The sequence below is a fragment of the Bos mutus genome, chromosome 18 (genome assembly GCF_027580195.1).
Source record: "Bos mutus isolate GX-2022 chromosome 18, NWIPB_WYAK_1.1, whole genome shotgun sequence".
Taxonomy (NCBI): domain Eukaryota; kingdom Metazoa; phylum Chordata; class Mammalia; order Artiodactyla; family Bovidae; genus Bos; species Bos mutus.
The window spans coordinates 699,837-713,855 of NC_091634.1; the positions used below are offsets into that span (position 1 = coordinate 699,837).

Sequence of the window (14,019 nt, forward strand, 5' to 3'; positions counted from 1 at the left end):
ATCTGGTCCCATCACTTAATGGCAAATAAATGGGGAAACAGTGGAAATAGTGTCAGACTTTATTTTTGGGAGCTCCAAAATCACTCCAGATGGTGACTGCAGCCATGAAATTAAAAGACGCTTACTCCTTGGAAGGAAAGTTATGACCAACCTAGATAGCATATTCAAAAGCAGAGATATTACTTTGCCAACAAAGGTCCGTCTAGTCAAGGATATGGTTTTTCCTGTGGTCATGTATGGATGTGAGCACCGAAGAATTGATGCTTTTGAACTGTGGTGTTGGAGAAGACTCTTGAGAGTCCCTTGGACTGCAAGGAGATCCAACCAGTTCATTCTAAAGGAGATCAGCCCTGGGTGTTCTTTGGAAGGAATGATGCTAAAGCTGAAACTCCAGTACTTTGGCCATCTCATGAGAAGAGTTGACTCATTGGAAAAGACTCTGATGCTGGGAAGGGTTGAGGCAGGAGGAGAAGGGGACGACAGAGGATGAGATGGCTGGATGGCATCACCGACTCGATGGACATGAGTTTGAGTGAACTCCGGGAGATGGTGATGGACAGGGAGGCCAGGCATGCTGCCATTCATGGGGTCGCAAAGAGTCGGACACAACTGTGCGACTGAACTGAACTGAACTGAAGCATCCTGTATCAAGAGGGATTGCCCAGACCGTCTTTGATGATCCTGAAAAGAATTATGAGAAAATAATTGCTAGCCTTCAAACTGAAGCTGAAAAGGCTGATTTACAGTTAAAAGAGCTAAGAGTATGAAGACTGTGTGCCAAACTATTAAAGTTATGAATTCTTATTTTTTTAGAAATGCATGCTGAAGAGGTTATACACTGGTATATCTGGGATTATAAAGTAAATGTAACCCGTTAATCTGCTGCTGCTGCTAAGTCGCTTCAGTCATGTCTGACTCTGTGCGACCCCATAGACGGCAGCCCACTAGGCTCTTCTGTCCCTGGGATTCTCCAGGCAAGAACACTGGAGTGGGTTGCCATTTCCTTCTCCGATGCAGGAAAGTGGAAAGTGAAAGTGAAGTCGCTCAGTCGTGTCCGACTCCTAGCGACCCCATGGACTGCAGCCTACCAGGCTCATCCATCCATGGGATTTTCCAGGCAAGAGGACTGGAGTGGAGTGCCATTGCCTTCTCCAACGGAGATAAAGAACACCATGAAAATGATACATCATGCTTTTTTCCCAGTAAGCGGCCTGAGGTGACCCCTAAAAATGGTGCGCTATTCACTTGACCCAGAAAACCCCACAAAATCATGCAAACCAAGAGGTTCAAATCTTCGTGTTCACTTTAAGAACACTCGTAAAACTGCCCAGGCCATAAAGGGTATGCATATCCGAAAAGCCACCAAGTAGCTGCAGGATGTCACTTTAAAGAAGCAATGTGTGCCATTCTGTCTTACAGTGGTGGAGTTGGTAGGTGTGCAAAGGCCAAACAGTGGGGCTGGATGCAGGGTCGGTGGCCCAAGAGAGTGCTGAATTTTTACTACACATGCTCAAAAATGCGGAGAGTCATGCTGAACTTAAGGGCTTAGATGTAGATTCTCTGGTCATTGAGCACATCCAAGTGAACAAAGCCCCCAAGATGCGGCGCAGGACTTACAGAGCTCATGGTTGGATCAACCCCTACATGAGCTCTCTCTGCCACATCGAGATGATCCTTACTGAAAAAGAACAGACTGTTCCTAAACCAGAAGAGGAGGTTGCACAGGAGAAAAAGACATCCCAAAAGAAACTGAAGAGACAAAAACTTATGGCCCGGGAATAAATGCCGCAAAAAAAAATGCAAATAAAAGTGAAAAAAAAGAAAATGATACATCATGATGAAGACTGGGAAAGTGTTCATGGGGTTTCATAGCAAAGTATTTATGGATATATGTGAAAAGAGCCATTATAAAGGGTAGAATATGTGTGTATAATTTTATACACATATAAAGATAAACAGAAAGATAAAAGGAAATAGGCAGGAGAAAATCTGGTTTCAGGGATGCAAGCATGTATGGAAATACCAAAATATGTTTTATTTTTTCAAATTTATTTATTTAAATTGGATAATTACTTATCAATATTGTAATGGGTTTTGCCATACATCAGTACAAAGTGTACACTTTAAATATGTACAGTTCAGAAGCGGGCGCTGACCTTCTGCTCAGGCGTGGGCTGGGGTCCACGCGCGGCATTATGTCTGCTCTGCACGTCTCGCGTGTCCGGGCCTTGTATCGGCGCATTTTGCTGCTGCACCGGGTTCTGCCCCCAGACCTCAAAGACCTTGGCGACCAGCACGTGAAGGACGAATTTAGGAGACACAAGGCCAGTGGTTCTAAAGAGGCCGAGCGATTCCTGCAGGAATGGGAGGCATATGCAGCAGTGCTGTGACAACAAGCTAATGAAAGCAGACAAAATTCAACTGAAAAAGCGTGTTTTGGAATCTCCCTACCAGAAGAAAAACTTAATGACTTTCGTGATGAACAGATTGGACAATTGCAGGAACTGATGCAAGAAGCCACTAAACCCAACAGGCAATTTAACATTGCTGAGTCTAGGGAACCGAAGCTTTAGTCTATACAATACAGTTTCAAAAAGCATTTCAAGTTCAGAGCCCTTTGACTACTTGGTTTCTAAAATTTGTTTCTTAAGCTTTTAGGTTTTGAGAATGCCTGGTGTTAATGAAATATTCTTTTATTTGGGGATATTTTGAATGTTGTAATATACAGATCAGGATCATGAGTGGGTGAAACTGCATTTATTGAAATAGTAACAGTTCCTGGATAGGATTTGTGTTTTGGACTACATAAGAAAGAATGGTTGTAAACTGGACAAGCTTGTGAAATTTTCCCCAAAATTTTATATGTAAATTTGTTTTAATGCTATTCATGTTTAAGCATTAATCTTGTGGCTCTACCTGTATCAGATAAGTATATCGTGATAGATACAGAATTCCAAGGTCATTATTTAATTCCTATTTGCATGGAGTACCTTTTTCTATCCTCTCACTTTCAGTGTCCCTAGATCTGAGGTGGGTCTCTCATAGACAGCATTTGTGGGGATCTTGTTTTTGTATCCACTCAGCCAGTCTGTTTTTTGGTTGGAGCATTTAATCCATTAAGATTTAAGGTAATTATCAACATGTATGTTCTTACTGCCATTTTGTTAATTATTTTGAATTTGTTTTTGTAGGTCTTTTTTTTTTCTTTTGGTTTAAGGTTACCATAAAGTTTTAATATAGCAGTCTAAAAAAAAAAGTACAGTTCAAGCTAATCTTATATATATATGTATAGCTGTTCAGTCACTAAGTCATACCCAACTCTTTGTGACTCCATGGACGGCAGCATGCCAGGGTCCTCTGTCCTCTACTGTCTTCTGGGGTTTGCTCAAACACACACACACACACGTGCCTATTTTGCCATGCTTTGCAGCCTGCAGGATCTTAATTCCCTGAGCAAACACTGAATCCAGGCCTACAGCAGTGAAACTGCCAAGTCCTAATCACTGCACTTCCAGAAAATACCCAAAGTCAATTTAAATCAAACTATTTTTAAAAAGCAAGTATTTAAAACATGACACTTTCTAATCACTTGACTCTTGTTATTATCTGTTTCTTTGAGGTTATTTGTGGCTACTGTATCAGCATGTTGGAAATAACTAATAATGTGCTACTGAAATAGCTTACCAACTTCATGTTCAGTGACACCACTTTGGCAGTTTGAAATTGACCATGACAATATGTATATACCATGACAGGAATATTTACACCAGAGAAATTAACACAGAGACTACAAACCTGGGACTTGTATTATGTATTACTTATGTATTACTTATGTATTACTGAATATTTAGTCTTAAGAATGTAGTGGAGAATGTGTTAATGCAGATTAAATATAAAAGTATATGGTGCATGTGGACTTCAGGTGGTGCACAGGGCAAAAAATTGAGGACAAATAGTTTCCTTCCAGTATTCAAAAACAACTGTACCATAAGATAAAGAAGTCACGTTGCTGAAGGAAGAGTGGAATTCCAACATGTGTCTTTGTTTCTACACTGTCTTATTTGTTAAAATAATAAGTAAACACATAAAAAGAAAGTAGTCAAAAGTTATAAGTAGTCTTTTTACCAAAGAAAATAAACAGAGGGCAAATAAATGCATGAAAAAATGCCCAACATCATGAATTCTTAGGAAAATGGAAATAAAACCAAAGAGCTACAACCACACACACTCATTTTAACACCTAAAATTTTAAAAGATCAACTATATCAAGCATTGGCTATGTTGTACAAGAACTGAAATTCTCATACACAGTTGGTAGAAAGACAAAAGGGAATGAACGCTTTAGATCAGAGGTGGGCAGATGTTAAAATGTTAAACATCTACCTACACAAGTAACAGTCTGGGAAATACTACATATTCATACAAAGAACAAATTCAAGTATTTAAAGCAGTTTATTTGTAATACTCCAAACCTGGAAATAACCCAATGTCCATACACAGATGAATGGATAAGTAAGGTGGTTATCCAAAGAATAGAAGACTACTCAGCAATTAAAAAAAAAAATTAACTACTCATATAAGCATCATTGTTAATCACAAAATAATCATGCAGCATGAAGTAAATCAGTTTTTTAGAAAAGGATATACATCTTATGGTGCCTATTTGCTATGCTATGCTATGCTAAGTCACTTCAATCGTGTCCGACTCTGTGCGACCCCATAGACAGCAGCCCACCAGGCTCTCCCGTCCCTGGGATTCTCCAGGCAAGAACACTGGAATGGGTTGCCATTTCCTTCTCCAGTACATGAAAGTGAAAAGTGAAAGTGAAGTCGCTCAGTCGTGTCCGACTCCTAGCGACCCCATGGACTGCAGCCTACCAGGCTCCTCCATCCATGGGATTTTCCAGGCAAGAGTACTGGAGTGGGGTGCCATTGCCTTCTCCGATGGTGCCTATTTAAAATTACAGAAATAACAAACTAACCTATTATAGAGGAAAATAAGTAAATGAATCAATGATTATCTGTAGGGCTGAGGAGAGTAGGGAATGAAATTCCAAAAGGGCATGAGGTAAATATGTGAGTTAAATTAACTTTAATGATTGTGATGATGGTTTCACAGCTTTACAGAAATGTCAAAGTTTATCAAATCTTACCCATTAGGTAAGTGCACTTTGTAGTACGTCAGTTACACAATCCGTGTTGTTCAAGGGTTACCTTACCGTTTGCTAAATCTTAATAAAGCCTTAAAAAGTGGTTCCAAATAAAAGCCTAGATGTCCCACTTCTCCTGGTTAATTAGGTTGGGAACCCCGTATGGTCTCTACCATCTCTCTCCTTATGCCCTGGGAAGCAGCCTTGCCTCAGTGGCAGCAAATATTGGCAAGCAATATTGCCACTTGAATCAACAGAACTGCTGGCTGGGTCACAAAAGACATATCCTTGGACTACAGGATTGCCCTTCTATCTTTGTTTTCCTACCAGTAGAGCAGTGGCCTTGAGGGGACAGCACAGAACTGCTATAGGAGCCCACAAATCTCACCTATAGGAAATACAGTTACAGAGGTCCCAAGAATTTCTTACACATTGATCCCACAGTATATGGTCACTGGAACATTTGTGGATGAACTTTCAGAAGAGGCATATTCTGTCTAATTTACTGCAGTCTTCTCAACTCCCGAATAATTCAGTGTTTCTGCACCAATGAAACCAACCCCCTTTAAAACTGAGTTCCCCTGCCAAATTTATGGTTAACATCTCTACTCAAAATTGTATTCCTTTTCTTGTCCTGTCCCTGTTCCACCCAGGATTGAGGACTATCAAATAAAAGCAGGACCCCATGGGTCCTCCTGGGCACAAAAGTTCCTCCATGTCCCTTGTTTGTTAGTATTGATAGAAAAAGGCTTTAGTTTCCAAGGCTTTCTCTGAGTTCCAAAGAACAGATTCAAGCAGCTCCTAATTAAGGAAGTGGGGGAATACAGAAACAAAGGAAAAGCAGTCAAGAAAGAAGAGTAATGACAGCTTAAACAACGCTGCCATTGCTGCTGTTTAGTCTCTAAGTCCTGTCTAACTCTTTTGCGACCCCATGGACCGTAGCCCACCAGGCTCCACTGTCCATGAAATTCTCCAATCAGGAATACTGGAGTGGGTTGCCATTTCCTTCTCCAGGGGATCTTCCCGACCCAGGGATCAAACTCATATCTCCTGCTTGGCAGGTGGATTCTTTACCACTGAGCCCCCTGGGAAGCCCATCATAAACAACAGCCCAGCAATAAAACAGAGTCCTAGTTCCTCCTCAAGGGATACATAGAACAATCTGACACATACCTTTGAGCTGTTCTGTAGAAACCAAGACCCCCACCCAGGTGGAAGATAGTGACTACATGCTGACCATAAGCACACAGACCCCAGGCTGGTTGAAACTAGCAGGTTGATGATTAAGAAAACCCAAACATCACCCTGTTAACTCAATACAAGCAATCAAAAGAAAGTCCATGAGAAGCAACACTCAAACCAGATGTTTCCTTTAAAAACTCTTCCCTGAAATCCACTGGGGAGTTCAGGTATTTTGAACGTTAGCTGCCCGTTCTCCTTGCTTCTGTATGTGTGTGCCCAGTCCCTTCAGTCATGTCTGCCTCTTTGCAATTCTATGGACTGTATCCCACCAGGCTCCTCTGTCCATGGTATTCTCTGGGCAAGAGAATTTCCTCCTCCAGGGATCGAACCTGCGTCTTCTGCACTGCAGGTGGATTCTTTACCACTGAGCCACCTGGGATGCCCTGTCCTTGCTTAGTGCCCTGCAGTAAATGCTATGCTTCACTTCACCACAACCTGGAGTCCGTAGACTGGGTGTGCTACACCTGGGCAAGTGGACTTGAGTTTGGCTGAGTAACACCAATAATGATTCTACCTGATTCTTATAGTCTAACAATAAATGACACTAGCCTGTTAAATGGAGAAGGCAATGGCAACCCACTCCGGTACTCTTCCCTGGAAAATCCCATGGATGGAGGGGCCTGGTAGGCTGCAGTCCATAGGGTCGCTAGGAGTCGGACACGACTGAGCGACTTCACTTTCACTTTTCACTTTCATGCATTGGAGAAGGAAATGGCAACCCATTCCAGTGTTCTTGCCTGGAGAATCCCAGGGACGGGGAGCCTGGTGGGCTGCTGTCTATGGGGTCGCACAGAGTCGGATACGACTGAAGCGACTTAGCAGCAGCAGCAGCCTATTAAAATTTGCACATCATGGCACAAAACCTGGGGAAAAGCCCCCCTCAGTGGGGCTAGGAAGTATGTAAACAAGGGAATAAAATTTTCATGTTGCTCACAGAAGCACTGGGGGTCCTCAAAACAAAGGCCTCCTCTTTAGGGTGACTTCCGACCTCTCCAAAAATCCTGGCAGCATCCACCAATTAGGACCACAAGGCCCTGCAGTCTTTCTTGCAAGGCCTTGGGGAGCAATGCAAATTAGACCACAGCTGTACAAAGAGCTATTTATTTCTTGCCATAATAAGGTCCTAGAAAGCACAGCAAGTTTGGGATTCTCACAAAATCTGTTCTCTCCTACCTGCTCATCGACCATAATTCTGCTTCCAAACCCCTGTGGATGAGAGAATAGACCTGCCAAAATTAAAGTTGCAAGAGTGGGCCTTTACAAAAGATCACAATCCAGAGCAATGTGCAGCAAGCAGTTCCCAGGTTAGTAAATTAGAACCTGGAAAAATTCATTACAAGTATGACGTAAGAACAATAATGTCCCTTGCTGGGAGCCAACACAGGAGATCCCACCCATGACAAGGTCATGCGGAGGAGATCTGACAGGCAAAGTAGATCAGGACTCCAGGGACTCCCTGGACCTGCTGGAGCATCTACCCCGAAACCAAAGTCTGTCTGTCTACTGTTTACTATTTATGCCTTTCACCAACTCTTCTGACATTAACAGGGGGCTATCCCCGACCACCTTTCTCTGAAAAAGATCAACTTAAGGCTCTAGTTAATAAGTCTTCTGGGCATGAAAGGAGTATTTCAATTCAAACTTCTGCTGGCATTCTAGCTTGCCTGGCATACCCTTGCAACTAACGCACATGATTGTTCACAACTTCCCAAACATGAAATGCACGGGAAGCCTAAAGCATTCTAAAAGTCCTAATGGGCATAGAGCCCTTTGAGGGGTGAAAAATTATTAGGTAATATTGGTGAACGGCTTCATTGTTGAGCCAGTGCTTGCTGCCAAGTCTCCATATCCCTTACCCATTGTGTGCCTGGGAGTGCATTAGTTAATATAGTCAGAATGTAGAAAAACAAGTAGTAGCCTTGACAATAGCAACATAAGACCTTTGAGTTAATAAGTTCTTTCTTTGTTTTAACCCACTGCACCTTTGCTCCATAAGAATGTAACTTTATTTAGTACTTTCGGAGGGTGACACTGATTGGAAAAATAAAAAGAAAACACTTCAAAGGAAAAACAAGTTTTCTGGTTGACCAACCTTTATCAGAAAAGGGTCATAAAATGTTAATAGGCCTCCAAGCCAGAAGATAATGAAAAGACCCTTGTAAGTGGAAAGGTATGCAGAAAACATCCTGGTTTCGATAAGGGTTAAACAGATGTATTGTTGAGCTGACTCTGCATAACTCTACATCTTTCACTTCTGGAAATGTGTAACTCAAGGTATAAAAGCTCTTTTTGAAAATAAAGCTGCAGACCCTGTTCCACCTAAGCTTGATCTCTCCGTGTCGTTTTTTCTTTCTTTCTTTCTCTCTCTCTTCTTTTTTCAGGTTGATCCCCTGGAGCGCAGAGGCTCTCTGAGTTCACTTTCTGCCCGGGCTTCTAAGACCCAATCGAGAAAGTGCTCTGCGTTTTCACTCCATCGAGGGGGCGCCTGTGGCCTCCGTGAACAGAGCAAGTCCTGTGTCAGGGGCTTTACTGGCTTTCTGTGTAAACCAAGGAATATCAGCCTCTTTCTCTTTTCTTTATTTTCTCTCTCGCCAACACCGTTCATCCTGAGGGTATCCCTGGATCCTGCTGGGGCTGGACCCCAGTAGTCCCTGAAAAAGGTAGTTCTTCTTAGAAAGCTGAGTATAGGTCCTTTGGACTAAAACTGGGTCAGGACCATTCCCTGAAAAATCAGAAAGGAATGGTAATCTGGCTAAGGACCTGGGCTATTTATAACTTTCTCAAGCAAATGCGAGAACACAGAGGTCAGTTTTCCTGAGACTATTGGAGTGGTGACTGATCTAGAGAGGTGAAATGGCTTCAGTCAGAAACTGAGTGTGACATAAATCTAACAGCTCTGGGCAGGTTAGAAAGTACAATGCATTTCCTTAAAGTTGCAGATGTAACCGAAACTTATGAGGACTCTTGCATGATATATGCTTGAATTAGAGAGGTTTAAATTCAGGTAAATGGCTCTCACACAGGCTCCTCCAGTGTTGTTATCCTGAATGAGGAAATAAAGCATTCCCTGAACATTTAAGACTTTTCTCCAGTGTGAACTCTCTGGTGTCTAAGGAGGCTAGATTTCCAGCTAAAGCATTTCTCACAGTCACTGCACTCATAAGGCCTCTCACCAGTGTGACCTCTCTGGTGTTGAATGAGGCTAGCACTTCGGCTAAAGGATTTACCACATTCGTTACACTCATATGGCTTTCCTCCAGTGTGGACTCTCTGATGCTGAATAAGGCTAGCATTTTGGCTAAAGGATTTTCCACGTTCGTTACACTCATATGGCTTTTCTCCAGAATGAATTCTCTGGTGGTGAATAAGGCCAGAGTGTTGTCTAAAAGATTTCCTACATTCACTGCACTCATAAGGTCTTGTGCCAGAATGAATTCTCTGATGTTGAATGAGCTCAGATTTTTGGATAAAGGATTTTCCACATTCAGAGCACTCAAAAGGTCTTTCTCCAGTGTGAACTCTCTGATGTTCAATGAAGACAAATTTGCGACTAAAGGATTTTCCACAAACACTGCACTCATATGGTCTTTCACCAGTATGAACACTCCAGTGTTGAATGAGGTTAGACAACTTTCTAAAGGACTTTCCACATTCACGGCACACATAAGGCCTTTCTCCACTGTGAATTCTCTGGTATTGAATGAGGTCATATTTGTAGCTAAAAGATTTCCCACATTCATCGCATTCATAAGGCCTTTCCCCAGTGTGAACTCTGGTGCCATAAAAGGCTAGAGCTGCGTCTAAAAGTCTTCCCACATTTGGTGCATTCATGAGGTCTTTCTTTAGTGTGAACTCTCTGGTGTTCAATGAGCTTGGATTTGTAGCAAAATAATTTCCTACATTCACCATACTTAGAATGAATTCCTCCAGTAAGTTGTCTCTGTCAGTGAATGAGTTTGGATTTGTGACTGAAGACTTTTCTGCATTCACAAGTCCTTTCTCCAGTGTGAATTCTCTGGTGTTTTGTAAGACCAAAGTTGTGGGTAAATAATTTTCCGCATTCTCTGCATCCAGAAGGCTTTGTACCACAGTGAATTCTCTGGTGTTTAACAAGGCCAGAGATTTGGCTAAAGAATTTCCCACATTCACCACACTCATATAGCCTTTGTCCAGTGTGAATTTGCTGGTGCTGAACAAGTCTGTAGTTGCAGTTGAAGTCTTTACTACATTTGTTACACTGATGAAGTCTTTCTTTAGAGCAGACACTTTGATCTTGAACAAGATTGTGGTTGTGGCTGTCAACTTTTTCACACTCACCCCACTTGTAATGACTTTTTTCACTGTGAAAGGCCTGCCCACTCTTCCTGCCACTCTGTGATTCCTCATTGTTGATTGTTGCCTGGTGCTGGAGAAGGCCCAAGGTGGCTGGGCAGTCCTCCCCAACTCCCCTATCGGTGAAAGGCTTCCCTGACACAAAGAGGTGGCAGCTCCTCACAAATGAGACCCTCTCCACATCTCTTTCCCAGGGCTTCTCTCCACTGTCATCCCTGTGCTGCCAGTGAAAGTCTGCACTGGAACAGAAGTGTCTCAAACATGTACCCCCCAGTCTGGTTTCTGAAAAGAGTATACTGTTCAGTGCTCAGCTTGGTGTAAAATATCTTTTAAAATGGGGACACACATCTCACAGGGGTGGATCTTCTGGATGGATGGACCTGCCTTGGAAACCCCGACCTGTGACTCTGCTTCTACAGATAAACTCTGCTCAGAAGGGGCCTCTTCATCTTCTGTTCCATGGCAACAACCTGAAAGCAGAGAAATGCTGAGGAAATGCATGTTGACTTTGGTGGGAGAGGAAAGACCCATTATAAAGGTGTGTCAGACACAACTGAGAATGAATCATGGGTTTTTTCTAAAAACGGGAGCTGGGGGCAAACTGAGGAAGTGGTTGCTTGGCAGCAGTGGGCAGGCCTGTGAAGATCATAGAATAGGGGAGACCTAACCAGACAAAGGACACACATGGCATGGAGGCAAGGTCTCCAACTCTTTTCTCTGCCAAAAACCTTCTGCTGTGGGGAAAGCTGGTTGTGTCCTGAGTGACCAGGATTCAAGGGCTATTTAAGGATATGTGCACACCTCATGATACACATGCAGGTCAATGTGGGAGAACACTGCAGAGGGAGCAGTGCAGAAGAACAGGTGATCCATGGAAGCTACAAAGGCGAAAGTGGTCAGGAACCGGAAGTCACAGATGAAATGACAAGACAGCAAAGTGTCAGGTATGGGGAAAAGGCAGAAATGAGGTATGGCCAAAGGGACTACTGGACACAGGGCAGGTTCCTGATTTGATCTGAAAACAGCCATGATGTCATGTCCTCCCCCAGCTGCCATGCCCCAGGCCCAGGAGGCTCTCTGCTGAGACCATCTCACCATGTCTAGTCTGAAAGAACTAGGATTCTCTCTGTACCCTCCACTGTGTAACTACTCAGAAGCTTAATACTTCAAGTCTTATAAAAGATTGTAGCATCAATGAGTGGCTAGCACTGGCTTTGAGCAACTAGGCATTGACAGTATTCAGTAAAGAAAACATTACAAAGAACAACTGAAGGAGAGTTTTCCAAGAACAGCCCATGGTTCATGTAAGTAATGACCATGACCTGGCACAAGCAGTCACAAAGAACTCTTAGCTAGGAGAAGGGGGACGAACTGGAGACCAGGTGTTGGGAGCCGCATTAGGCATTACTGACAAAATGGAGGCACGGCCCCAACCCCCTCTCATCATCCTGCAGGCATGGTCCCAGGATAAAGGAGTTAGGTCTTGTGATTCTGACTTGTTTTTTCCTTTCTTTGGTTGAGTTGGCTGGAAAGAATGTTAAGGTGCTTATTGTTCTTGAGAGAAGCATGAGAAAGCACAAAGCCTTCTGCAGTTGTGCCCAGAAAATAATCCATAAAGTAAGCATTGACATTTGTTCAAGGATCTTTACAAAGAATGTTCCAGGATGAGCATGTAGGCCTCAGCTTGAGGCCATGGGAAGGATTGTTATCTGAGACCTGTTTGTGGGGGGAATGTTTATGACAAAGGAAGTTTGCTGAGCTTAGGGTTTAGGAATAATTAAGAATAGCTAGAAGCTTTTTTAGGAGATAGTGAGCTTAGGATACTAGGGGCAAGCAGGATTTAGAAAGATAAGAAATAAACTGAGGGATGTGGTATGCAACCCAGATATAAGCATGAATTACAATGTAATTCTGGTTGAAGGGCAACAATGATTGATGAAGATAATAAATCTGGGTCAGGGGGAGCTGAAAATGTCAAACCTCTGACCTAATGCTTTTGTCAAAGTATAAAAGAAAACCTGATGCTTGAAATAAACATGCAGTTCCACACCTTGAGTCAAAGGCTGCATCATTCTCCGCCGACACCGCTCATCTCTTCAGGCTGATTCCCTGGCTGCTGGAGCTGGACTCCGGCAGCCGAGGATCTGGATGTAGTCACTCCACCAGGGAGACGGCAAGTAGGATGGGATTCATTAGGTGGCCTGCTAGACTCCTGACTCCCAGACCCATCTCTGCACTTCTGGAGGCAACAGGTGTTAAGGCTGCTTGGGGAGTCCATTGCTCAGAGCACTACACACAGCTCAGTGCTGGCATCCACAGCACATCTGACAAGAAAGCGGAGGAAGTCAGGAGAGCCTGTGGTCCAGCTGTGGGAAAGACAATGCTAATTCATGGGAAAATGGGAAAACAGGACATCTCAGAACACGAGGAAGGGTGTGAAGGTCTTACCCAGGGATGCTACAAGTGCAAAGTTTTCCAGCATCACACTGTAGTACAGTAGTCTCTGAGCCTCATCCAGGAGCCCCCACTCCTCCTGGGAGAAGTCAATGGCCACATCCTCAAATTTCATACCCTGTCATAATGGAGATAGTTCATTCCACCATCAGCTTCTCTCCTAGGATTCCAAGTTCACTGTGCCACGTTCCCCCTGCCCCCCTCCCCAATTTATCCTCTGCTCACTTTACTTCTCAAGAATTCAGAGGAGATATCCTTGATGCCATTAGAGTCTCTCTCCTTATAGTCTCACTGATAGTGTATTTTCCCACATCAACAGGCAGATGAGCAGAGAGGTGACATCTGACCTCTAGGTCTGGGATGTAGGGCACATGACCTCATCAATAAGGTGAGTGTAACGAACATAGGTTAGGGAGATAGGCTAGTCACAGGGAGGGTGTAATGATCTGACACTGGTCCTTCCTTCACCCTTATATCCCCACAACAGGGTCCTGGGGCCGTTAGTTCACACTACCTCTTCATATGTACATCATTCTTTGTTTTTTGTTTTGTTTTTAATCAGTGTAGGAAATTTTATTATTCAAGATTCCAGGCTCCTGGCCCACCTTGCAAGCAGGATTTTTTTTTTTTCCTTTCTTTAAAAAAAAAACGTTTTCGTTAACTTATTTATTTTAATTGGAGGCTAATTACTTTACAATATTGTAGTGGTTTTTGCCATACATTGACATGAATCAGTCATGAGTGTACATGTGTTCCCCATCCTGAACCCCATTCCCACCTCCCTCCCCAGCACATCATTCCTTGAACTACACTTTGCTCCCACAGCTGTATGCTGCAACTT

The 14,019-nt window shown here is 43.2% G+C and overlaps 1 protein-coding gene and 2 pseudogenes across 1 annotated transcript; 2 read left to right on the forward strand and 1 right to left on the reverse strand.

Moving 5' to 3' along the window:
• The first annotated feature begins 1,212 nt into the window (after window positions 1–1,212).
• Window positions 1,213–1,782, forward strand: LOC138991706 (large ribosomal subunit protein uL22-like; annotated as a pseudogene).
• A 400-nt stretch (window positions 1,783–2,182) lies between these two features.
• LOC138991809 (succinate dehydrogenase assembly factor 3, mitochondrial pseudogene) lies at window positions 2,183–2,573 on the forward strand (annotated as a pseudogene).
• A 6,894-nt stretch (window positions 2,574–9,467) lies between these two features.
• LOC138991810 (zinc finger protein 551-like) lies at window positions 9,468–13,293 on the reverse strand. The gene is given in 5 exon segments (XM_070388012.1): window positions 9,468–10,164; window positions 10,166–10,332; window positions 10,888–10,963; window positions 11,032–11,194; window positions 13,173–13,293. Coding segments are annotated over 5 exon segments (1,224 nt in total).
• Window positions 13,294–14,019: the final 726 nt, after the last annotated feature.